At 42.4% G+C, this 23,779-nt stretch overlaps 1 protein-coding gene across 4 annotated transcripts in view; it reads right to left on the bottom strand.

The window, feature by feature from the left end:
• The window catches only part of ARHGAP6 (Rho GTPase activating protein 6), a 319,683-nt gene that overhangs the window by 150,647 nt on the left and 145,257 nt on the right, over positions 1-23,779 (bottom strand). The window contains exon 1 of one of the 4 annotated variants that reach the window (XM_071430550.1): positions 9,613-9,631. The exons of 1 other annotated variant lie outside the window; for it this stretch is intronic. Coding sequence is in view for 1 of the 3 variants with exons in the window: in XM_071430547.1 (XP_071286648.1) it covers positions 9,264-9,308 (45 nt within the window). In the remaining 2 variants the exon portion in view is untranslated. Of the gene's footprint in view, positions 1-9,263; positions 9,453-9,612; positions 9,632-23,779 lie in introns of those variants that run through there. 2 more of the 4 variants (XM_071430547.1, XM_071430548.1) reach the window with 2 other exon arrangements.

Here is a 23,779-nt window from a genome sequence, read left to right as displayed (position 1 = left end):
TATTTAAAAAATAAAAAAAAAGTATTTATAGTATTTATATAAATTCAGGCCTCAGCAACTCTGAGAACAAAGCTCATCACTAGCAACTTCATTTCTTCTGGCCACAGTGTCCAACTGCAGGCTCACTCACCACAAGGAAACAAAGCAGCCCAGAATGATGCACCAGCAAGACCCTTGCCCAAGAGACAAAACTGTGTGTTCTGAACTACAACTGAGCAGGAGTTCACTTTCTGCTGAAGAAGGACTGCAAACTGCCTCTGGAAATCCCAGTGGCTTTAAATCCAAAACTACCAGGTCATGCTGAGAGCCGGACTGACTCATGCACTTGTGTGACATTGCAGTTTTCACTCCTGGAAAACTTCAGCTCGTGTCCATCACGTACAGCTGGAAGTGAGTGGTGCAATTCTCAGCTGCTCACAGTCTGTGTCACAGCTGGCAGGCAGCTCAGGTAATTCAGCTCTTGAGGTCACAAGGACAGGGCTCAGCAGCTGCCCTGCTCCTGAGCTAAGCAGAGGTGTTGGAATGTGCTGCCTGTCACCCAGATAACGCTGGTGCATCTCTCCAGTGAAAACCCACCAAACCCACCACTGAGATATGAACCTGGGCTCAAGACATGAACATGTTGCATCCCTCACTGCAGGGGCAGCCCCTGAGGCTCACATGTGCTTCTCATGGGTTGAACCAAAACTCCCTGGTCATTGCTGCTGCCTCTACTTGTGCAAGACACTGCAGACACCACAAGAAGTAAGAGATTCAGCAGCTACAACTCTGAAAGACATGCAACCTCCAGTTAAAGGCCAAGCCATGTACTTCCCCTCCTGCCACCTGTTCCTACCATTTGCCCAGATGTGCTCAGAGGACAGAACAGGCTGTGAACTTGACAACAAAAGCATTCATGAAGGAGACCACAGAAACACACACCTGGGAGAGGAAGCAACCAGCTAATCAGGGGGTTCCTCAATTACACAGAGATCTCTGCTTGCAAACAAGAAAACCCCTCTGACATTCTACCACAAGTTCCTCAGTGCCATACTCTGCAGTAAAATGAATCACTCCTTTTTATTTGAGATAACTTTCATAGAAATTGGGAATATTTCCAACATTCAATATGTGCAGCTACAAAATCTGACATTTAAAGGGATATATAATAACAGTATGCAAATATTAATGACAGCCTGCAGTGATACAGAACAAGAACCATTTACCACAAAAGAAAAAAATAAACATTTAAGGCCAGAGCACCAGTTAAAGGATGGTTTTATCCAGAGGGTCGCTGGAATGTGAGACAATCTGCCAAGGGAAATGGAGGGTGTGGCCTCTGCACAAAGTTGGACTCCACATCTGTTCCATGAGCTGGGACATATTTCAGCAAGAACAGGACTAGGCTGCAAGTACCTATGGTTTTCTTCCTGCACAATTTGTTTATGGGTTTGCTTTATTGCCTTTTTTTTTTTTGGTATGTAGAGATAGCTCTACATACTGTGCTCATTCAAAACCCCACCTGGAAAGCAAAAATACATTTCCAAGTTTTTAAGCAAGTTTAATCAAACAATGATCTTCAGATTCTTTTCCACAGCTTGTGTTTAAACAAAGTGCTTTGCAAGCCTCAGGATCTTTATTAATAGGACCAGACTGGAAAAAATACAGTAATCACACAAATGAGAATTTCAGCCTGCAAAGATGCTGGATCCATATGCCAAGTCACATACAGATGAGTGTAACAGGACCTTTTACAAACTAACAGGAAAAAGGGAAAAAATACTCATCATTAAACACCATTTAACTCATCATTAAACACCATTTAACTGCATCAAACCTGACATGCCAAACCACACAACTGACTTTGTAAATATTTAAAACCTTGCAAGTATTATATCTTTATCAACATCAAAAGAAGACTACAGCAAGTTTCAGGAGATTAGACAGGCCAAAGTCTGGGTGCTACAGGTATACTTAGTTATACAAGATGCTTGATTTCAAAGCAATTGATCATCTACAGTAAACAGAAACAGTGAAGACTGGCTCTAATCTACTATAATTACATAGAACTGTAGTAGTTATAAAATCACAGGATCATCTATCTTCATGGCAGTGCAGCAAAAGTGACTGATAATCAGATTCATATAAACTAATGCACATAAGTATGAGGCATTATTTAGAAGTGAACAATTCAATTGTATGATTTAATATTAACAGCCTCCAGTATAATTTCCACAGCTTCAATCACCTGTTTCAAAAATGTAAAGCATCCAAGTATGAAATAACAGCAGGCAGTTAAGATCAGCACTTACTCTTCCTGCATACCTGAGGGCACCACAGCCTGAAAAACCCAAACTTTACTCAGGTTGCCCTTAGCAACTGAACACTAAATACAGTCTATTTAAGTACTGCTGTAATATTCAATTTTCCATCAGCATATCATAACATTTTTTGATTTAGTAGAGAATATATTCAGAAAATCCTTTTAAATGTGAGGTATCAATAACACTTAGATAGTAAGCATTAGAAAGAAAAAGCATTACTTACTTTTCTTTTTGAGTCAGCCATGCCTGATAAGATCCAGGTATCTCCCAAGGGAGCACTAAGGTTTGACACCCCTTTAGAGAAACTTAATGTGAACCATGTGGACTTGTCAGCCAAGGCATGCTACAGAAAGGCTGTCAGATTCTTTTTGTAAGCAGTACAATGCATGCAGACCTCCTTTATTCCCTAGACAAGTAAAAGCCATTTCACTCCATAAAGTGAAACGTCTTTCTATATTCTCAAATGTCATAGAGAGGCAGCAATAGTGTGGAATTTGAACTCTGAGTACATCTTTTCCAAGTCACTAAGAGTTCAGCTGTATTTCTGCTGCAGGTAGAGGTACTCCATTAGAACAAGAGCAGCAAACACACCTTGCCCAGAAATACTAGTGGGTGAATAACAGATGTCCTTAGCAGACAAATGAAAGAAGTTCAAAAATACCTGCTTACATGATGACATGTAAACCAGAGTATTCCTTAGGTGTCATTTTCATTTGAGATTTAAATTCTAAATATATATGAAATTTTGAAGAGCTGTAGCCAGCAGAACTACTTTACTACCTATAACTCTACAGAAACACATCTCCTGAGTAAGTAAATTTCCTTCCTCACAGTTCTACACAGACATTTGTGCATAAAAAGTAACCAATTTGCAACTGAAGATAAATACAAGTAGAACCAACTACCTAAATATATCTGTGACCTCAATCATCTTCCATTTACTTCACTCTTCAGGCTGAAAGAAGTGTGAAGACACATCAGCAAATTTCAAAAAGCTTCTGGAAAACAGAACTGGAATACAATCAGCTTGTGTGGGGAATATTGACTAGGTGGAGTTCAACATTTTTACTTCAGGGTAGTTCTGTATTCACACCACCATCATACCTGAACAATCACTAAGGTCTAGCATGCTTCCACACACAGGTTCTTTAGGAAGAGAAGTATTTCCACAAGGGAAGAAAGAAATTGAAAAAGGACCAGAGAACAGCCTTGCTCTAAAGTCACCAAAAAGGACATAACAGAGACTGAAATCCTCATCTTGCACTTCATCTACATGGCTAACCTTCATTCCAGGCACAGGTGCTGATTTTAGCCAAGCATGACCTTGCTGCTCAGGCAGACCTGAGCCCAAAACTTTGCAGAGAACTGGTGCTGGTTGATTCAATTCTCCTGGAGAAGCTGTATCAGCATAAACCTTCCTGGGGGAAGCACAGCACCACATCTGAGCTTAATGATTGTGTGCCCCTCTGCAGGGAAACCCTGAAGATCCACTCACATGGGAGTTTTATTAAACAGCCTCTGTGCAAGTACTATTACAAGAACTGTAATTGCTCTGCAGGGTCAGATTATGCTAGAGACAGAGATACTGAATAAAGGGAAGCTTTACCTCCTGCTGTCTATACACAGGGTGGCCACTTTCTCTGTACTTTAGGCCACTTATATTTCTGTACAGTGTCTGGGAGCAGACTAATAAACCACATCAGAGCACCACTAATAAACCAGAGTGTGGCTCTGCACCTAACCTAGCAAGTCCTGACCAACTCCACCTGCATCTGCCCCCATCTTTCTCCTGCACATGAGAGGAAGAACAGTGATATCCACATGTCAGTGAAGAGCTCCCAGAATACATGAGGTGTTCATGAGCTATAAAAAACCAGAATCTGATCAGAATGGAAATCTACTTCCTGTAACTTTTTAAAATCCTGCAACACACACAAGCCCCTTGCTTCCTGGATTCCAGCTCTTTGGTGTTAACTCATGGCCACTTTGCATAGCAGATAAAAAACAGCTGGACTCACTTCAAATTCCATCAATCCCAATCAAAGCTTGGTCTTGGTGTTCATACTGAGTGACAAAGAGAGCTCACTTCCTATATTTATACATGCTCTTTAGAGATTAGCAATAAAAGTACTTTCAAGCATTGCAGAAGTGCAAGCATGAGTCACCACTGTCACTGGGAATTTCACCCAAATGAAGAATGAAGCACTGGGCTCAACCTGCCTCAGAAATCATATTCCTCCTTCCAAAAAATCCAACATGCATAAGGTAAGTCCTTGACAAATACAATCCAAGAATCAGATGCCAGAAATCTGACATTTAACTATTCCTCTTCTGTAGCTTTCTTATTTTGTTAATTTGATAGTTTTCTTCAAAATTTCCTTATTTGAAAACAACACCTACAGAGCAATTAAACTTCCTGAACAAGTTAACTCTGCTTGTGACTACTCAGGATAGGAGAAAATAAGCAGCTACCTTTTGTGAAGTAGAGATGTTTAAGATTTTTTGATGGGCAGGAACTTACTCTCCAGCCCACAGCCTGTCCTCAACCTCACCAAACCTAAGCACAAAAATACACTATGATTGATCTGGATACACACTGGCCCAGCCTGGTCCTATGCTGTTTCTTGCTGGCAAGACTGTTGGGAAGAGAGAGAAACCAGTCAAATGGTCTAGGGGAAGACAGCACACTTATTACTCAAGTAAGATAAATTACTTGTAGGATTTCCTACAATTATGGTAACAAATGTGGTCTGCTTGTGGCATGTAAGTTTGTTGTTAAAATCCATGAGTGCCTGAAGGCTCAAATCATAAGGCAATGTGTCCTGAAATCAGAAACACAAGGAACTGTCTTTAAAAGAGGATTCTTGCAAAACACAAGCAAGCCCACAGAAGGATGGCAGTGCTTGGGTCCTCCTCACAAGGAGATTTTTACCATGCCAGTTTACAGCATCACCACCAATCTTGCTATTCCACCTTGAATTATTCTAATACCTAATTCTTATGAGGTACAGTTATCATTACTACAACTGGAATATTGGAGGAAAATGTCTGTTATCCTCTTTTAACTCCCTCTGTGCTCCAGAAAGCAGGAGGTTTCCTAGTGTCATAGTTTCCAGTGAAAACTGTTTCTTCTGTTTTCTCCATCCTTCCATGCAGACTCATGGATTTAAGACACTAAAGAGGGAGCAGCAAGCCTGCCTATCAGCCCAGCAAGGGTCAGCTGGGCCCAGGCTGAGCAAACACACAATACAATGCCCCAAACACTGCTGGAGGCCGGGAAAAACTCCTTCTTTTCTCAAAATACTCTCCAATGTCTGAATTTGAGGTGACCTCATTATCACCAATAGATTCAGAAGCTTAAACCAACTCAAAGTTGTGTTGTCCAAAGACTCACATATCCCTTCCACTCTAGATGCCAGAACACTCAATTTTTGGCCCCAAGAAAGTCTCATATTTTCTCCTTAGATGAATTCCCCAAGGTATCCTTCAAGCCATGGCAGCCACTTCCAAATCCCAGCTCCTCCCCATTTTCTCATATTCCCTGGTGAAAGGCAGTCAGAGTTTCCTCATCAGGGTAAAATGTCCTTTCCCTTGAGGGAAATCCTTTCTGGTAAATGTTTCAGGACAAAACAAGATTAAAGATATTACACTAAGATTAAAATGGCTATATCCAAACCAGATCATTCTCCAAGTTTCCAGCTTTGAACCACTGAGGGACCAGTTGATTGGGCAACAGCTGAGACTGTTTTGAGTCTTTTTGTCACAGGAAAAAACTCTACATCTCAAGTAACCAATGGATCTCTCTGGTGTTTTAGCCAAAATACATGAAGCAGCTTTTTAGCTCCCTATAAAGCTACTAAAATGGAGGGGAAAAAAAAAGAATTTAGCAATAAACAAAAAGAAATCCCGAGTCAGGAAGGTGACTATCCCTTTTAATGAAACTATATGAAAACTGTTCCTGGAACATTTGGAGATTTTAGTATCAGTTACAAACACCATGAGACCAAAAAGAGCTTTTAATTCAGAGTAATTCAGCCAGATCATTAATGGACAGGTAAACTAACCCATGTCTAAAAATTAAAGAGTACAGTTTGGCCAGGCAACATACATCAAGAATGAGATACTATTTACCTTTCTCTACGTTTTCATAAAAATGTCATCTAAACATATAAGAAAGGGAAAAGAGTCTTTGGACTAATGAAAAAATATCAGGAGGGAAAAAAATTGTTTTTGTGATCTAATGCAAGTATAAATATCTCCCAGTCTGCATTTTGGTTTGTTTTTCTTACACCTACTCCTTTAATAATATATTTTTATTCATTTTCAACAGGCTGGTTTCTTTTAATTTACTTTTCACTGAAAACAATATTTCAGCATATTAAAATTACCTCTTTGCCTGGTGGAGTTTTTTTGAACCAATGCCGAGTTCAAAATCGAACTGTGACATAATGATCAGTCATTCCACTCTCACTTAACACACACAGGATCCAATGTGCTATAGGTGATGGGATCATAGCCACTGACATAACAGTCTTAAGCTATTAAGTCTGTGTTTGCATAAGCTATGCTTGCAAACACACTAGGAAGCCTCAGAATCACAGTGCCATCCCTGTTGATTTATGGCTACATTATTGTGTTGCACTGGCTGTAACACATTGCAGAGCTCAGGGGCTAGTACAGTGGATGGAATGTCCAAACAACACGAGTTTTCCAAGTTTAGCAGACTCTAGCTTGGTCCTGAGGCTCAAATACCCTCCAAGCTGAGAAGCACCAGGAGCATATTCCCCAGTTCAGCATCACCTGAACAAATGCTGTTTCCCATGCTCTGTCCACCCTAAGACATGAAGCAAAGCAAACAACTGGGGAAGACTGGGAGACTGCCCTCAGAAGCACACTGCTGTTTGGAACAAAGATGCCAGTGCATCTTCTATGAAAACCATGAAATTTTAATTATCAGTCCTGAAAATCCGAAGAGAAGCTCACCACAGAAATCACTATAATTTCTTCTGCCAATAAATTAATGGCTATTAAATGCTATAACACTGCATAATTTTTATTTCACAGTTATCAAAACAATCCAAGAACTTGATTTGTATTTACACCACGCAACTACTTAATGAGAAAGGTACTTCACTACATTTAAGCAGTAATTACTAAGGTCTTAAAACAAGAAAGCTCTACAGTCTTAGCTCATCATCAAGTCAACACACTTTTCTTCTCATCTAGGTTTTTCACAGACTCCATGTTAAGCCTACGCATGGATTATGCACAGTATCCAGACCCCAATTCTCCAGGCAAGCCAGTGTTATCAACTATGTCACTTACCTCCAAGATATAACTATGTGTTGCTACTTCATCATTGAAATATATCCTCAAATAGTAAAAAATACTTTGAAGTTTCATTCTTAGGTATGCAATTTCCCTTTTGTTGTGATATACAGCAATCAAAGACCAGGGGTCTTGTCAAAGGGGTAATGGTCATCCGATATGGCTGGCCATCCTTTTTCCCTTGCATGCCTGCTGTCCTGAATTCAATGCACTACCTGCTGCTGGCTCTGGGCATAAAACAGGACTGATACCCAACTGACAGAAATAAGAATGTGTTTGCAGCTAGTAGTTAATGGTAGACTGACAAGCACAATCACAGGAAGTAATAAAAGTTTCATGGTGCTAGCATGTGACGTGACTAGCAGTGGTCACCAACACATTGAAATACTCATGGCACCATTACCCTGCTGAAAGAAGTGGTTCCAATTTGTTTGGCGTATGACCACTAGATTCCTGATGAAATCACTACCACTACAAAGGTATTTCTTTCTATTAACTAATTTAGCTGACTTACCATTACCTCTAAAAACTCTCATATTACTACAGAAGCTGAATGCACTAACACCTACAGTTGAGTGGGTACAAAAATATGTACAGAGACAGACATTAAACCCTGCTGCCCAAAAAAACCCAAGTAGTCTCTTCCAAATTGTTTACACAAGGTTTTAAAAATAAAAGAGTGTAAAAAAAGAAGTTTAATTTCATGCCCAATACTGAAGGAATCAAAGTAAAGCAAGTAAAAAAAAAAGCACATCGCGGCGTATCCCGTAATTGATACAATCAGAAATCCATCAACCCATCCCGTCAATCCAGCAGCCGTGCTCCCAGGACCAGCGAAGCAAGCCTGCTCCGACTGACAATTCCCACACAACTTTAACAACAGCAATAAAAGTATTCATCACTGACATGGGTGCAAACGAGAGCGGCACCAGCCCTTGCATGCAAAAGCAATAACTCGTGCTGGAGTTTATTTATGACTTCAGGAGAGGAGGCAGCTGGTTGTTTTTACGCGGCTTATTTTTTTTTTCCTTTTTTTTTCCCTGCCGGAGCAAACGAGAAAATGCTCCTAATAAGGCTGGTGGAAGTGCAGCGGCTTCTCAACAGCACCAGCTCTCGTGAAGGAAATTAAATAAAGTCTGGTGTTATTATCGGGAGCGGTGCCGGAACCAGCCTCCGAGAGCCCTGCCGGTGCCGGGCTCACCCCAGCCCGCGGACGAGAGCAGGGCAGCGGGGCCGGACTCGGGGCTCCCGGGCTCCCCGAGCGCCTCCGTGAGCCGGAGCGCCCCGCTGCCCCGGGGAGAGGCGGCACCGCCACCGCTCCTGCCGGCTGCAGCCCGGCTGCCCCGCGCCCGGCACCGCGTCGCCCCCTCCTTTATTAATTAAAAAATATATATTTTTATGTCATCTCCAGCAAAGCGCGACACTCCCAGGTGGGAAAGCCGGGGAAAGCTTCCAGCTCAGCGCCGTGCCTGCAGGCTGAGCGCATCAAGTCCCCGCCGGGGCAGGACTGCAGCCACCTCCCCCTGACCCGCGGCTCCGCGCCTGTGCGGACGGACAGACGGACGCTCCCACCACCCCATGGCACACGTGGGCGCCCCGGCCCGCGCAGCCCCCTCCCGCCCCGGCACTCACCGCGTAGCGCAGCGCCGGCCTCTCGCTGAACACCGAGTCCCCCATGGGCGCGAACGGGCGGCCGGCGGCGCCGCTGCCTCCACCCGGGCGGCGCTGGCCACTGACCCTGACCTGCCGGCCGCCGCAGCGCTGGGTTCCCGCCCGGCAGCCTACGGCCCCCGGCGCCCCTCCTCGTAACTCCCGCCCGCAGCCCGCCCCCGGCTGTCCCCACCCCGCCGCAGGAGCCGGCAGCCCCTCGGCAGAGCCGGGCGGCAGCGGCAGGAGGCGGCTCCCGGCGCCGCCGGAGGGGCGGCGGTTTCGCTTCTCCCGCCCAGCGCGGTGCCTCCCCGCGGCGCTCAGCCCGGCGCACCTGCGAGCCCTCCCCGCGCGGGCGGCTCCGGCCCCGGCTCCGGCCGTCCCTGGCGGACAACGACGCCGGCTCGGGGCCCGCCGCGGGAGCCGCCCCGCTGTGCCGAGCCCCGGAGCCCGGCAGCCGCGGATCCAGCCGGGCCGTCCCGCAGCCCCGGGCAGCACCGGCCCCCGGCAGCACCTGGGGGCGAGGAACCTGGTCCTGCAGGAGAGAACCTAAAGGTGAAGGAGAGAGAGACGAATAAAACATAACTTTCCTGTTCATGGTTTTAGAGTGCGTACTTTCAGTGAACTGGCTCGTGATTCTTTAACACGAAGACTTTTCAAAACAAAATGCTATGTCATGGCCTATTTGTTCTTTCATGAATGTGTCTTTACAAACTGTAGAAGATCAAACACATTCTGAAGGAAAATTGTATTTTGCTGTGTTATATAATTAGTAGTGACTTCTGTGTGACTTGCCTGGGGAGATTATTCCATCAATGGAAGTGTTTAAAAATGTATAAACCTCCCTCAGCTAAGCATAGCCTAAGCAGAGCCTAGGCCAGGCTACATGATTTCCTGAGCCCCTTTTCACCCTTATAGTAATTTTTAAATGCTCCGTACAAATCTTGGAAAGGGCAGCAACCCCCCCAGTTACTCTCAGCTGTTTTCTGAGGAAGTAGCTTTGTCCTAGTGCTGCATGACATAAATGGAATTCATCAGTTTCCAACCTACAATCTAGGCATATGCCACTAGTCCATCTCATTATCTCAAAACAGAGGTAGCACAGTACTTCAGGGAAAAAGGAGAAGGTATTTTGAGAAAAAAAAAAAAAAAAAGAAATGTGTACAATATCACAAAATATGTCCTGAAAAGATAAATCAGTTGAGCCAAAGTTTTTATGTGCTCTGATGCTGAAGTACTGTACTCAACAAGCTTTCAGTTATATGGATCTTCCATGGATCTTAGTCCCTATTGCAGAGGAAATAATCTCTAAGTGTTCCCATGGACAGTCAACTTGGCGTGAACAAAGAACACAGTATCTGCATTTACCAATAAAGTCCATTTTTGTCTCTCGGGTGAACAATCTGTGCTACTCCCCTTCCTGGAAAACAAGGCAGGGTAGATATTTGAGCAGTTGCAGAGCATCTATTGGAAAGCAGCACCCAACAGAAAGAAACCTTATATAACAAACTTCAAATCATGAGAATCTCCAGGCAGGTAGGCGGGAAAAAAAAGGGTAAAAAAATAAAACCCTGAATGCCTGATTTTCTCTTCTGTATTTCTGCTTCTTATTTCAAGGAGATGTTTTCAGTTGGGAAACTCTGCATATATCATATGTTCTGATTCCCAATATTTGTTTGTCTGTTCTGCAGGTTTGACCACAGAAAGTAGATGAGCAAGATGAGAAGAGGTTTGCAGGATTTCTGTGCTCAAATTCTATACCATCACCTGCTTCTTCTAACCACAGATGCAATGCAAAAGGAAATGCAAAATATTGCAAAAGGATTAAACAGGGGTGTTTTTTCTAATAAATACCCCAAGGTGAAAAGAATAGTATGGAGGAGAGCAGAAACCCCAGTCATAGAGAAGGTAGAGGAGAAGCAAACCAGTAAAGGGAGAGATGCAAAACTTAAAGAAAACAGAGTAATTCAGGGAAAGGGGAAAAAAACAGGAAGGTAAAGAATGCCCTAGAGGGAGAAGCCAGAGAGGGGAAGGACTAAAGGTGAAATTTTGCAGGTCAAACTTGTTTGGCCTAGAAAATCATTGCCACTGAAAAGGAGAGTCTGCCTCCCATTAACCCTCTTCATCCCCCTCTTCCAGCCACACACTGCCACCACCTCCCTTCCCTCTGCCTCCCTCTGGCTCCGTGCTTCTCACAAACCAATACAGCAAATGAAGCACACACCTTTCTTTCCATTTAGCAGACTGAATCAGCCCTCTGAGGGAGGAGATGAATGCCAGAGCTGGCACAAAAGAAATCTGGAAACTGTCTAGTTGGGAGTAGGATACTGGGGGCAGATGAAGAGCATGCATGGAAGTGCTTTGCAATAATAACAGGTTGTTACATTGGTGCAGCTAAGATTAAAAATAAAGAATACATGATAAGGAAACTGCAGTTGAACTTTTTATGATGACAAGGAAGAGTTATAAGCAAAAACTTACAGATTGGGAGGTATCAACCCAGAAAAACGCAGGTTACTAGATCCAGTCTTATTCTGTACACATAATATAAAAAACAGGGAGAAAAGAGTCCTGTGTCTACCTCGTATCAGAATTTAAAACTAATTGGAGACTACAGAAGGTGTTTTCAAAGGCCAGATCTCAACAAAAGCTTTCTGGATTTTGAACACAAGCTACTGTGGCTGTGATTAGAAAGCTCCCTTACACTGTATTTATGGTGGCCAAGGAGTCTCTGATTTCAAACTGCTCAGGGGTTGGAGCCCACCCTGGTCTGCAGTGAAGAGGAACACACTGAGCTGTACTACTCAGTTGCCTGCAATCATCTGTTCCTCTCTTCAGCCACTTAGCAGCCAAGATTTACAGACAGATCTTTCTGGCCATTCTGATTACATTTTACCCTTTCACATTCCATCCTTATTCACTTATGATGCATTCATGATTCCTCCCAGCTGTTCCTTCCAAATTTTCTTTCTCCTTTATTTACCGGATAATGTGTGCCCAAGGAATGCATGCAGCTCACTTTGGGAAGTGTAAACCTTCCAGGTCAGTTTCTCTTAAGAGAGGATACAAAGCATCACAGTTAGCTTCCTGTATGTTCATTCCAGGACAACTCAATCAATTCATGCTTTCCATGATTCCCATTGTGGCTGTTCCTTACACAGCTTTCAGGAGCTGTAATGTGGGCTTTACACCTGCAAACAGATTTCATGAAATCTGTCACTCCTCTCCTGTGTATCATTTGTCATTGACAACAGAAAAGAAGAATGAACAGCTTCAGCTAAAATTTAGTTGCTTACAACACAGCAGCTGGGAAATGAGTAGGTAATGGAATCTTACCTACCTGATCATTAGTGGAGCCAAGTTTTGTTTTTCCAATATTACTGTAGGAACTGAGTGCTTTCTCAACAGTAACTGCTAATAAACAAAGGAAAATAGCTATACAGTTTCAGACAGCACACAATTATGAAACTGGAAAGAGACTTCTCTACTTCTCTGCCATGAACTTCACCTAGAGCTTGTGACTCAAGGTGTCTGATGTCTCATCAGATGAGGCAGGAAAAAGTTTCCAATTGCATCCTGTTTTGGGAGGGCAGCCAGCATGGTCCTTACTGCAGTAAAGGATTTGTCTAACCTGAATGAAAAACATCTACAATCTCCATCTCAGCTTCCCTCTTCCACAGGAAGAAGCCCACACATCTGGTGTGTATGTATGTCACTCCAAGTAGACATCTAAAGTAGGACACAGAAATTGAAGTGCTACTTCAGAGGGAGTCCATGACAATCAGGTCAGAGGCTGCCCTTCAGGCATCTGCAGTTAAGTGAGGAGAAGCCCACCTGGGAGACCAGCTATTAAAGCTCACCTGACTTTCAGAGAAGTCCTTAACAGTCTCAGTGCTTTGGTTCTTTGCATACAGAAAAGCAGGGGCTACCATACAGGTAAAAACACAATCAATATCTTCAGGTGAAAAAGCCTGAAGCAAGCATGAAGGTCTTGTTTCACCTGACCTTTCCAATCAATAGTACATGAATGCAGCTTCCATACAGAGGTAATTCCACATCTGGAAAAGACTCACCTCTGTGGCTGCTGAACTAGAGCCAAGAGTGATACTGGCAGCACACTTCTTCCTTGGGGAATTAGCACTTTTCTTATCCTGGCCAAATGTTCATTCAGTCACTACAAGTAATGGTTTAAGTCTATTTCCCAAAAAGAAGAGAGAGAAAAGATGACAGACAAGTATATGAAATGCATAAAGTTCCATAAACAAAACCTAGAAACTAAGGAATTGGAATTTAGGGATAATACATTACAAAAATATTTTGTTCAGAACTTTTTTCTTTTATTTATTTGCTACCTATCAAAATATGTTGATAATTTCTCACCAGTTTGTAACAGAACTTAGGGAAACCGTACTTAATGCCCATGAAGAATGAAGTGCCACCTCACTCCTGGAGATGCTTCTTTACAATAATCATGCAAATCTTCTTAGACAGAAAGAAATCCTATTTGGAAAGGACTTGATCACTGTGATTTCCTCGATGTCTGAAAGCTCTTTATATGAGACCTAATACATGAGAAGAGTGTGACCCTGTTACTGCTCTCAAGGAGTTGCCCAAGTTGGTGAAGCAGAAGTGAATGCCTTATTCCTGGGGGCTGGTGCAAAGCAACCTGACTGCAAACACTTATCTGTGCTTGCAGCAGGTGCTGCAAGGAAGAGGAACTGCACCTTGTGCACACCCTGGAACACTCCTGCACGGCCAACGCCGAGGAGCCCTCGAGGGCAAACCAGACTCCAGATTATAACCTAAAGCTGCAAATTGTGCTGTGCAGAGGGGCAGGAGTAGCAGCTTTTCTTAAGAGTGTAATCAGTACATATCTAGAGGAGGACCCTTGACTCTTCTCCATGCCCTCTGCCTGTGGTCAGTCAGCCAGAGCTGCCAGAGCTGCTGCTGCCTGATGGGGCATCAGCGGGGAAAGAGCAGCAGCAACAAATGTAGGCACAGGGAAAGGTGAGAATCAAGACAACATGGCCCGGGGCCAAAACCAGCTGTTCTGGTAAGCACTTGATACAAGAAATGGACAACCCATGGAGCAATCCCAAGGAAAACCTTTCCCATAATGTGAAAGATGCTAGCAAACATCCAGGAGTTTGTTAGCACTGGTGTGCTACCAGAACCTCACACAGGATAAATCACTACACTTAATTTATAAATCCCTATATATATGCATACTGTATAATTGACTCTTGGTCAGTGATGTCCTACATGCGTTAGTGCATATTACTGCACTATGAGTTATCAGCAGCATGGCAAAGAAATTTAATCTAAAATACTTTTGGTTTAAAAAAAGGTTAAATTTCTCTGTATCCCTTACATATGCACAATGGTCTCTGTTTTCAGCATCAATGAAAATTCACTAGAGTATCTTTAAACTAAAACTACAAACCACTAACTTGTAGGTCAAAAACACAGCATAGCCTAAAACATAGCATAAAATATATTTTCAACAAAAATTAGCATTAACCCCATGGGTCACTAGAACTCATTTGGGTTTTAAAGCTGCAAAAGAAAATACCAGTTATCCTGTCATATTTTTCTCGCCTTAGAGGCTCCAGTTTAAATAAATGTAACCATTCACAGTTCCATGTGAAGATGAATGACTGGGTTTCAGGCCTAATTTTTTTTTAATGTTTGTTTTTCCTTGCTGACACAGACCAAGATAAAAATAAGGGGAAGAATGCCGGGGTAGGGGGAGGTGGGGGGGGAAAGGGGCGGGGGGGAAAGAGATGTAACTTCCAGGTTAAGAGTATCAAAACAGCTTAGGACACTTAAGCATGCAAGCCAAAATCTCAGTGAAGTCTCATCTCTGTAAATCATACGCATCTGGGAAAATAACAATTCACTGGAAGATTTTTCTAGTTCCTGAGAGTGGGTAGATCTCCATGTATTTCCTTCCTTGTTTATCTCCTTGCAACTCACCTTCACTGTAAAGTAAAACCGGGCTGTGCTCTCACTAGCAATTTCCCTTCTCCCTTAAATGTCTTCCAAGAACTGAAGAAGGAGAAAAACACAATTTTCTTTCATTACATATGACTTTTACAGAAATTGCAGCTATATAAGAAAAGTTTTTAAACCACTAACTTGAAACAAGTCACTCACAGATACATTATCTGGTTGCTCAGACTAGAAAGAAGAATGCTTATCAACAACAGACAGAAGCATGGGCTCCTATCTAAATTTACCATCTAAATATTTGACAAGAATTTAGGAGGAGGAAGGGCTCTTTCACAAACCAAAAGTTTATTCAAAATTGTTTCATGAATAGTATGAGATTGTTAAAATCCATTTAGTCTGCGGACTAATAACTACACAATAAACCTCCCAAGAAGTAACGTGACTACTGTACATTTTGATTTAATGTTGTAATTCATAAACCAGTTTTGCAGTGTAAAAGTAATTACTTCAAGACTGGAACAAGACCAAGCCTCTTGTGACCCACAATAATAATATTCATAATGTTAACAAACCTCTTCAAATGAAGTCATTGTTTAATACATTTCAGGCTATATGTGAAGTGGTTACAAACATCATGTTTTTGTAGTTGTCAATAATTTGGGAATCATGTAAGCAGATGGACATTGTGTTCTTCTGGATTTCAACTGTAAATTAAGAGTCAGGGTATTATTATTCATAGCATTCACTGAGGCTAGTTGAAAAGCTAGTGTTCCAGCTGAGAAGGAACTTTGCTTTTCAAAATTTGACTTTCATCTGATTGAGTCTAAAGCCAACATTTTCAAAGTTTTTGTGAACTATTAATTCCTATACTTTCTTTTTTAGCCAGATAAAGACAAATCATGAACCAGTCTGCTGGTTAGCAATGAGCCTGACAAAAATTCCTCTTTTCTCTGAGCCTGGCAGAGCACTCATGCAAACTGCCCTTGGAGTGACAGTCCCTGGGAGGCATCCCAGTACATCTCTGCTCCAGGGCAGGGAGCCTGGGAAGCCAAAAAGGCAGCCTGAGAATTACTATGGAATTAGGATTTGCCACAGTCCTGTGAAGCCCTGAGGTGTTGGCACTGACAAGCTGCAGGGCTGTGCCATCTCTGGCGGTGCCAAGCCCTGGCAGGCAGCCTGTCCTGTAGCTGGGGAGGCCTCTGCAGAGCAGTTCTGCCAGCCAGCCCACACTGGGATTGGAACTGAGAATTTTCAGGATCACTGGGCCTGAGCTTGGATCGCTTGATGGACTTTACCAAAGATATACACTCTTGAATCAGTCCCAGGCCTTGGGCTGTGGGACAGCCCAGGAGGATTTTTTCCCAGTCAAAAACCCAGAGTGTCAATGCAGCCTGCTTGTAACTCAGGAATCGTTTTCCTGGATTGATTAGAAGTGAATTCAAGGAGTTGCAAATGAAATATTTGAAAGCCAGTAAATCAGTTTTCCCCACTATAGGAAATTTCTACTCATTAGCGTGATTAATGACTTCTGAAATGTTTCTTCTTTTGTATTTATGAAACAGAATCATATCCAATAACCTCACACATTGAGTTCCTTATGAGGTATTTTGAACTTGTATATATGACTGTCCACTAAATTAGCAATGAGCATCTTTACAGAGTGCTCTAGCAATTTACATTCACTGTCTGGTTTTACTCTGAGGAACAGGAATGGTTACAATTTCACTATGTGGAGTCTGAGGGTTTCAAGCAGTAATGAGCTTTATTTAAGCATAATTTTCCCTGGCCATAAGTTTATTGTTGTTTTCACCTTGAGGCTGAAAAAGCATCAAAGCATATTTTTTTTTTTAGTAAGAAACTTCAGTCACCTAAAGATTCAGGAATAAAAATTTCCCTGACCTGACAAGTGAGAGAGAATATGAGGGAACAGACTTCAGTACTCAAAGAGGAGATGGAGAAATGCAAAATGTTAAACACTTTGGATGACTTACCCTAAGTCTAAAAACATTGTAAAGAAATTAGGAAAAGAACAAACAACAACAACCAAGTCCAAATGTTCCAGGTGCAACTCCTCTTCAGATTCACTTAGTTCCCATCAGTGTCCATAGAGTCCATGAGTTATGCATCTTGGGCCCCATTTGGTCCTACTCTATATAGACAGTAGAGTTGAAAGAGTTTGGGACATGGCAGTCTGAAGCAGATGCTGTGTTTGATCTGCTCCACACATTTCCAGACCCAGATGAGTGCACTGACTGTATGTGCCCACCTGGAGAAGCTGCCATTGCAGACACATCCATGTACAGAACCCTAGAACAAGCTGTGCTGCCCAAAGGTAGGAATGACTGTGTTAAAGACCTTTGGTCCAACTGCCTGGATAGCCTCTTTCAACAGTAATGTGTTTCTAAAATCTAAACCAATGCAAGCTGGAGCTTGGGGAAGGGATCTGCAAGAAGTCCTTTCTTACATGTCCAGGCAAAATGGATAAATACCTTACCCAACAAGACCCATGGACTAACTCGATACTTAGCAGTGCACATTGCTGAAAACACAGCCCAGTAAACATAAAGCAAAAGGTGCATTTATTGCACTTTTGTTCTCCCCTGCAGCAGCCATGACAGTTGTACTACATGTGACTGCATGTAAATGTGGCATGTCGCTCTCACAATTTAATCTAGATTCCAAAACAGCTGAGTTTAACTGAAGAGTTATAATATGTTAGTGCTCAAACTGCTTCCCAGCTGTATTCAGAAAAAAGGTTAAATCACCCAGCACTTGGGCGTCTGGTTCTCCCTGTTACCTGGAAACTGGAGCTCTGAGTGCAAGCACTGTAGAGAAAGTGATTTAAAAAGCAAAAGGAACATGAAAGCACCATTCAAGACATGCACCATAATCCAAGCAGTTTCTCTGATTGCAGAGCTGTATTGTTTTAATCTGCAGGATCCTTTACTCGATGGAAGTATACTGAATTCCTCATAGCTTGGGTGCAATTATTCCAGGGTACCCCACACTGTGGCTGTTCCCTTTGGAGGAAGGTGAAGACAAAGCATAATCCACAGCCTTCCAGATTTAGGGATCCAGAGGTGGTATAGTCACAGTGCTGCTGAGCAAGGACACTTATGCTAATCTGGGAGGGGAAGATCCCCCTGGGCAAAACAGCTTGGGAAAGGCTGGGTTGTATAAAAATGTTGGCCATTCTCAGGCAATTGTTTTGTGAAAAGGTAAGCTATGAATTGAAAGCACTGAAGCTGTTCCTAAAGATTCTCCCACCGGTCTGCTCTCCTTTGGCAGTAAGGACGCCCAGTTCCTTTGTAGTTAAATTCTTCTCAAGTGACTTGTATTGCTTTAACTGTCCTGGTAAGACTCGAAAAAATGTAAGTATGGAAAAGGCCTTGGAAAGACTCACTGCAGTTTTACACTAACTTGATAATAGTGGTGATTTCAATGAAGCCAGCATAGGGAAAAGCAGGAATAATGCAGCAGTGAAAGAGCCCGGCTAGAGCTGTGCTCTTTATTCTCCCTTTTTGTCCTGTTCCCTTGATTAAACAGTCGAGGAGAAATCTTGGAAGTGATCCTGTACACGATTTGTGCTCCTAAGCAGAGCCAGAATGCAGCGAGCCGAGAGCCAGGCTGAATAGCCAAACTTTTGCTGTTTATATTGAGGCATGTATTCACTGGGTGCTGGAGTTTGAGACCACTGCTCCCCACACACCAGCTGGGAGGTATCAAAGTCCGTGTCCATTATCCACCCATTCACCTCCAATTAGAAAAAGTGTCCACAAGATGCTGAGAACATCAAAGTGTTAAGGAAAAGGAATTCACCCACACTGGACAAAGAATTTAGGCTGTTTACAACTTTCCACTCTCTGATGTTTATTACAACCCCCGCTATAAAATCTGTCTCCATCTGCAGTACCTTGTAGTGAGAGAGTTAATGAAAACCCAAGCCACATTCCAAGGATGGCAATTCAGAATGAGAGCGACCTCAGCATTGTTTTGCTAAGATCTCAAATTGCCAATACTGCAAAATGAAGTAATGCTCTCCGTCAACATGTAGTATGCTCTATAAATGGGATTGCCTGTTCATCCGTCAGTAAAACATGCAGAAAAGCACTATTTGATTGGCCTGAGAGAAGCTGACTGCTTGCTTTGACTTCTTCCTTAGGATTTACTTGAAGCATGAAACTGCTGAAAATCCCCAGTGAGTAAAAAAGACAAAAATATATTAAAATCAATTAAATTCATTTGCAAATAGACCTCACTTTACGTAGTTGGTCTTGAGCTAGCATTTCTTTATCAGAAGAATTAAATCTAAAGTGAACCAAAGCACTGAATGTTGAAAGTTAATTTCCATGGACTTCAGTACTAACTTATAAAACTTACATCTTTTTACAAACAGAATATTACTTCAATAGTTAACTTACAAACCTCAGACAGTTTTAATAAATTTATAGACAGCTTCCAGATTGAATTTTGCTGATCCAGACTTCTTAGGCAGAGTTTATGGAGCCAGACTTGTCATATGAGCTATTTCTATAAGCCTCAGGTAAATATACACAGGGTTCGTGTTGTTAGAGAAAGTGTTTTTTTCTCTTCTAAAAAATTTAAGTTAATCTTAAGCAAAAACAAAAGTTCATTCAGTACATTTTGTATTTGTTATTTTTGACCCATTTTGGGAAGTATTTTCCTTCCACAGATCTGCACTGTCTCTGCTGCTGTCCAACTCATTTTAACTCTTTAATTTCTTTTACCACTCTGTTTCACAGACTGCTGCTCTGGTCTCTGAGTTAGAAACAGCTAGATGGCACAGCTGGAGGAAAGGAAAGGTTTTTCAGGTATTTCCTTCTCCTTCCCACCCAGCAGCTCTCATGTGCTCCCTTTCATACATGTCTGCCTTAACTCAAATTTCACAGAAAAGTTTCACCTGTATTGCAAAACCAGTTTAGAAGTGTAAGTTGTTACTCATGTAGCTGAAGTCTTGACATGGATGCAATTACAGGGATCAAATGGATATGTTTTATTTCCATTGCAATTCAAAATTGCTATGGCCATCTAAAGCAGCTTTATTAGAGTATCACTCTGTAATAAGAGTTCTTAACTTTACATAAGTTGGAAATTGTAAACTCCATAGCCAAAGCTGTGCCTCTTAATGTAAGATTTCACTTTAATGTTCTTTCGATGGAGCATCACGTAAAAGTTTACCCATAAAACCCAGAATTAGAGTCAAAAGTAAGCCAAAGTACTCAGAGACGGGATGTCAGGATCAAAGGATCTGTAGCTTTCCTTTTAGGTAATACATGGGCCTGCAAGCAAGATGGGAAAGCATCCCTCCCCCAGGTTTCATCTATAACATCTCTCCGTCCACCATTGGTACTAAGCTGAAATTTGCAAAGCAATGCAGTTTTTTGGTTTTTTTCTACTAAAGTATGATATAGCATACAGGCAAAGGATTGTTAACAAACATGCTAAGCCTTGCTGTGACAGATAATGTGAGGAAAGGTAGCATTAGCAGATAAAGAATGAAGAAACTGATACTGCAATACAACAGGGAGACCAAAATTCTTGCCCCTTAGCTGAGAATGGACACTTTAATGTGATCAGTGCCTGAGCTTGAGGGCCTGCTGGAGCAATTCTCAGAGATGAGCACACGATGGCCAGAAGCTCCCACTGCTCCTCTCTGAGACACCACTAAATTTCTGAAACTGGGAACCCAGTCAGCCCAGCAAGGCTGTCCAAGCAATTACTGTTGGCTCAGCTCTACTCACAGCCAAGGATATGGATCAGTCACTGTGCAGCACAACTTTACTGCTGCCTCATGATGGAATTACAACCCTTGAAATGCCCTGTGAGGACTGGAGAGAATGGCTACAACCCATAGGAGACTCCAAACGAAACGAGAGCAATGTTCACATGACAGAGACCCAGGCACACTGTCCAAGATGAAAAAAGGTAGATTGTCACTTTTTGCTGGTTCTTATGAGAAGGCAGGCAGCAGTATTTTGCTGCTGATGGTGTTTAGGCTGGTGTTGTTCTATAGAACACTCCAACAAAAGAGATGAGACAACAAAGCCACATCTGAAAATCACCCACGACAGACTCTTCTGCTCCCTCTGTACTGTCTGCTCCCAGCTGTACAGCTGTACCAGCACAAAAAGTTCTTTTGTGATCCTGGGTAAATTATTGTGCTAACAGAAATTACTGGTCCCATGGGTCCACAGAGAGAAAAATCTGTATGCTGCTCCTTATTTAATTTTAAGTAAAAGCATCTCGGCTTACTTAAATGGTCCACACTGAAGATTTGACTGATTTCTTGCTTGAACCATAAACATCCAGCTTGCATCCATCCTGGTCTGTTGGTAGCTCTGAGACCCACCAGCACAGTACAGTGATGAACAGATGGCTGCAGTGATCTGTTCCATCAGCCTAGAGGAACCCAGAAGACAATGCTTGTATATGTCTGCCTACCATCTGGATTATTCCAACAAATGGGATAATTTTTAGACTGCTGTGGTTGCCCTGCTGATGTGTGAATGAATGTTCTCAGTATTGTGTTACTTCACTTCAAAAACATTGTGAAACATTCACATTCATACACATCTCCCTCTTACTCTTCATTTAATCACAGGCTGCTGACAATGGCTGTAATTCAAGGTAGCAGCTAACTACTCACATAGCTTTGAGTATGTCTGTACCAAAGACTGTTCATACTTTTAAAATTCTAAATCTAACTTGGTTCTTTTTTGCCTTTGATTGTTTATAAAGCATTAGAACAGTGTGGTGAATCCCACAGTGAGCCCTGGAAATTTTAACTATGGGATTTACATGGAAAATTGCTTCTAAACCAAAGGCAGAGGAAACTACACACCTCTGGTTTGATATCTGCTATACCAAACCTTGATCTGCTACCTCTATATGACCTCAGATCCAGCTAAGGGTCTCAGATGGAGAAGCCCACTCTCAGGCACTGTAATTCAACTGAAGAAAGCCACACACAGAAGTTTCACTATTGCACCCTGCTGTGACCTTTTATCAGTCCCTCCACATTCACCTACAGTGTACCATCCAAGGAGCAGAGTGTTTCACTTTGGACTCTGAAGTGTGTAATCCTGCCAGAGGTGCAGCACAAGAAATGCTGCAGGAGGTGCCAGCCCATGAACCATGGTGCCCACTTGATGGAGGCTAAAAAGAGCGTGGCAGTTCTGCTGCTCGAGGTCTGGCGTGACACACAGACCTACACTCTCCCTTTTTTGGTGGGAATCCAACCAAAACAAGTGCAGGGCAACTCTCAGCAGAAGGGAGGAAAGCTCGCTGTGCCTGCAGTGAACTGAAGCCACCGATGTACCTCAGCCTGGCTGCAGCTGGACCATAGCATTCCTTTGGAGCTCATGCATTTCTCAGAGGCTTTTCTGTTTGTTTTCTTAACAAAGCTTTGCAGACTTTTTAAGTGAGCAAAGGGAGACTCAGATATTCCCCTCCCTCAGTTTTAAAAAATCAGGCTCATTTTTTTAAATAGATATAAGAAAAAAATCTCTATTAGAACCTCCCAATCCTTTAAGGTCTGAACTTCATGGCTTTTTTTAGCTGACTCAGGAACTTTTAATGTTTTAACTATCACATTTATTTTCAGTTCAATATTACTAAATGAGCAATTCCATTATGGCAAAATTGATATTATTGTAATTGAACAATATGAGATATATCCAAAGGAAAAGAAATTAAGTGAATCACTCTTCTTTTAATTCAGAAGTTAAATCCAAATACCTAAGTGAACTTGACAGCATCTGTCACTTTGTCTGCAAGTAAATTCTTATTTCTTCCCTCCAGCACTGGAACATAAAGGTCCTGCCAATATGTGGATAAGCACTGTGCATTACACAAAACAGCAGTACATTCATGCCTTGTGTTGTAATGGAAACTCTCAATTTAACATCTGAAGAGCAATAATACAGAGAAGGGAAACTTGGAGCTACAATTTTTATCACAACTGGTAGGATTTTTTTCCCCAAGTGAGGTCAGGGAAACAGACTGGAGAACTACATTTATGAGGCTCCTCCTTGTCAAGCACAATAGGACTGACACCCCTTGTTCCTTGTTCTACTGGAGGTGACTGAACTATGTTTCACTCAAACTTAGCTGGCTGTTGTGCCCATGTCACTGAGGGTGGAATTTGTCTTAATGGACTGAAAAATACCAAAGAAGTTTCTCACTTAAAGAGAAAGCCCTGAAAAGGTTTGGTATCTGTGCAGTAGGTTAAACAAACAGCTGCCCTACACCTTTCAAACATTGAGACTCTGTGCAGACTCATGAAGGGGGTGGATTGCCACTGGAGGAGTGGCCTTGCATTCCTCTACTCTTCTCATGTCCATCCACTCCTGGTTTAGTGTGTTTGTGGCAAGGCTGCCACTCTGAAGGGAAATTAATAGTCTTGATTAACTGTCTGACACATCAATTCCCTCTGAGGTCACTCAACTGCTGTAGTGTTGCAGGGGAAGTGGGAGGAATGGGTGATTTCAGGTTGCTTTTAACTGGAGTAATTAAATCCTTAAACTGGA

Source organism: Agelaius tricolor, unplaced genomic scaffold (genome assembly GCF_023055355.1).
Source record: "Agelaius tricolor isolate 1412-34295 unplaced genomic scaffold, bAgeTri1.0.p SCAF_7, whole genome shotgun sequence".
Taxonomy (NCBI): Eukaryota; Metazoa; Chordata; class Aves; order Passeriformes; family Icteridae; genus Agelaius; species Agelaius tricolor.
The sequence above is the reverse complement of the archived record's forward strand: the minus strand, read 5'-3'. Positions and strand labels throughout refer to the sequence as shown.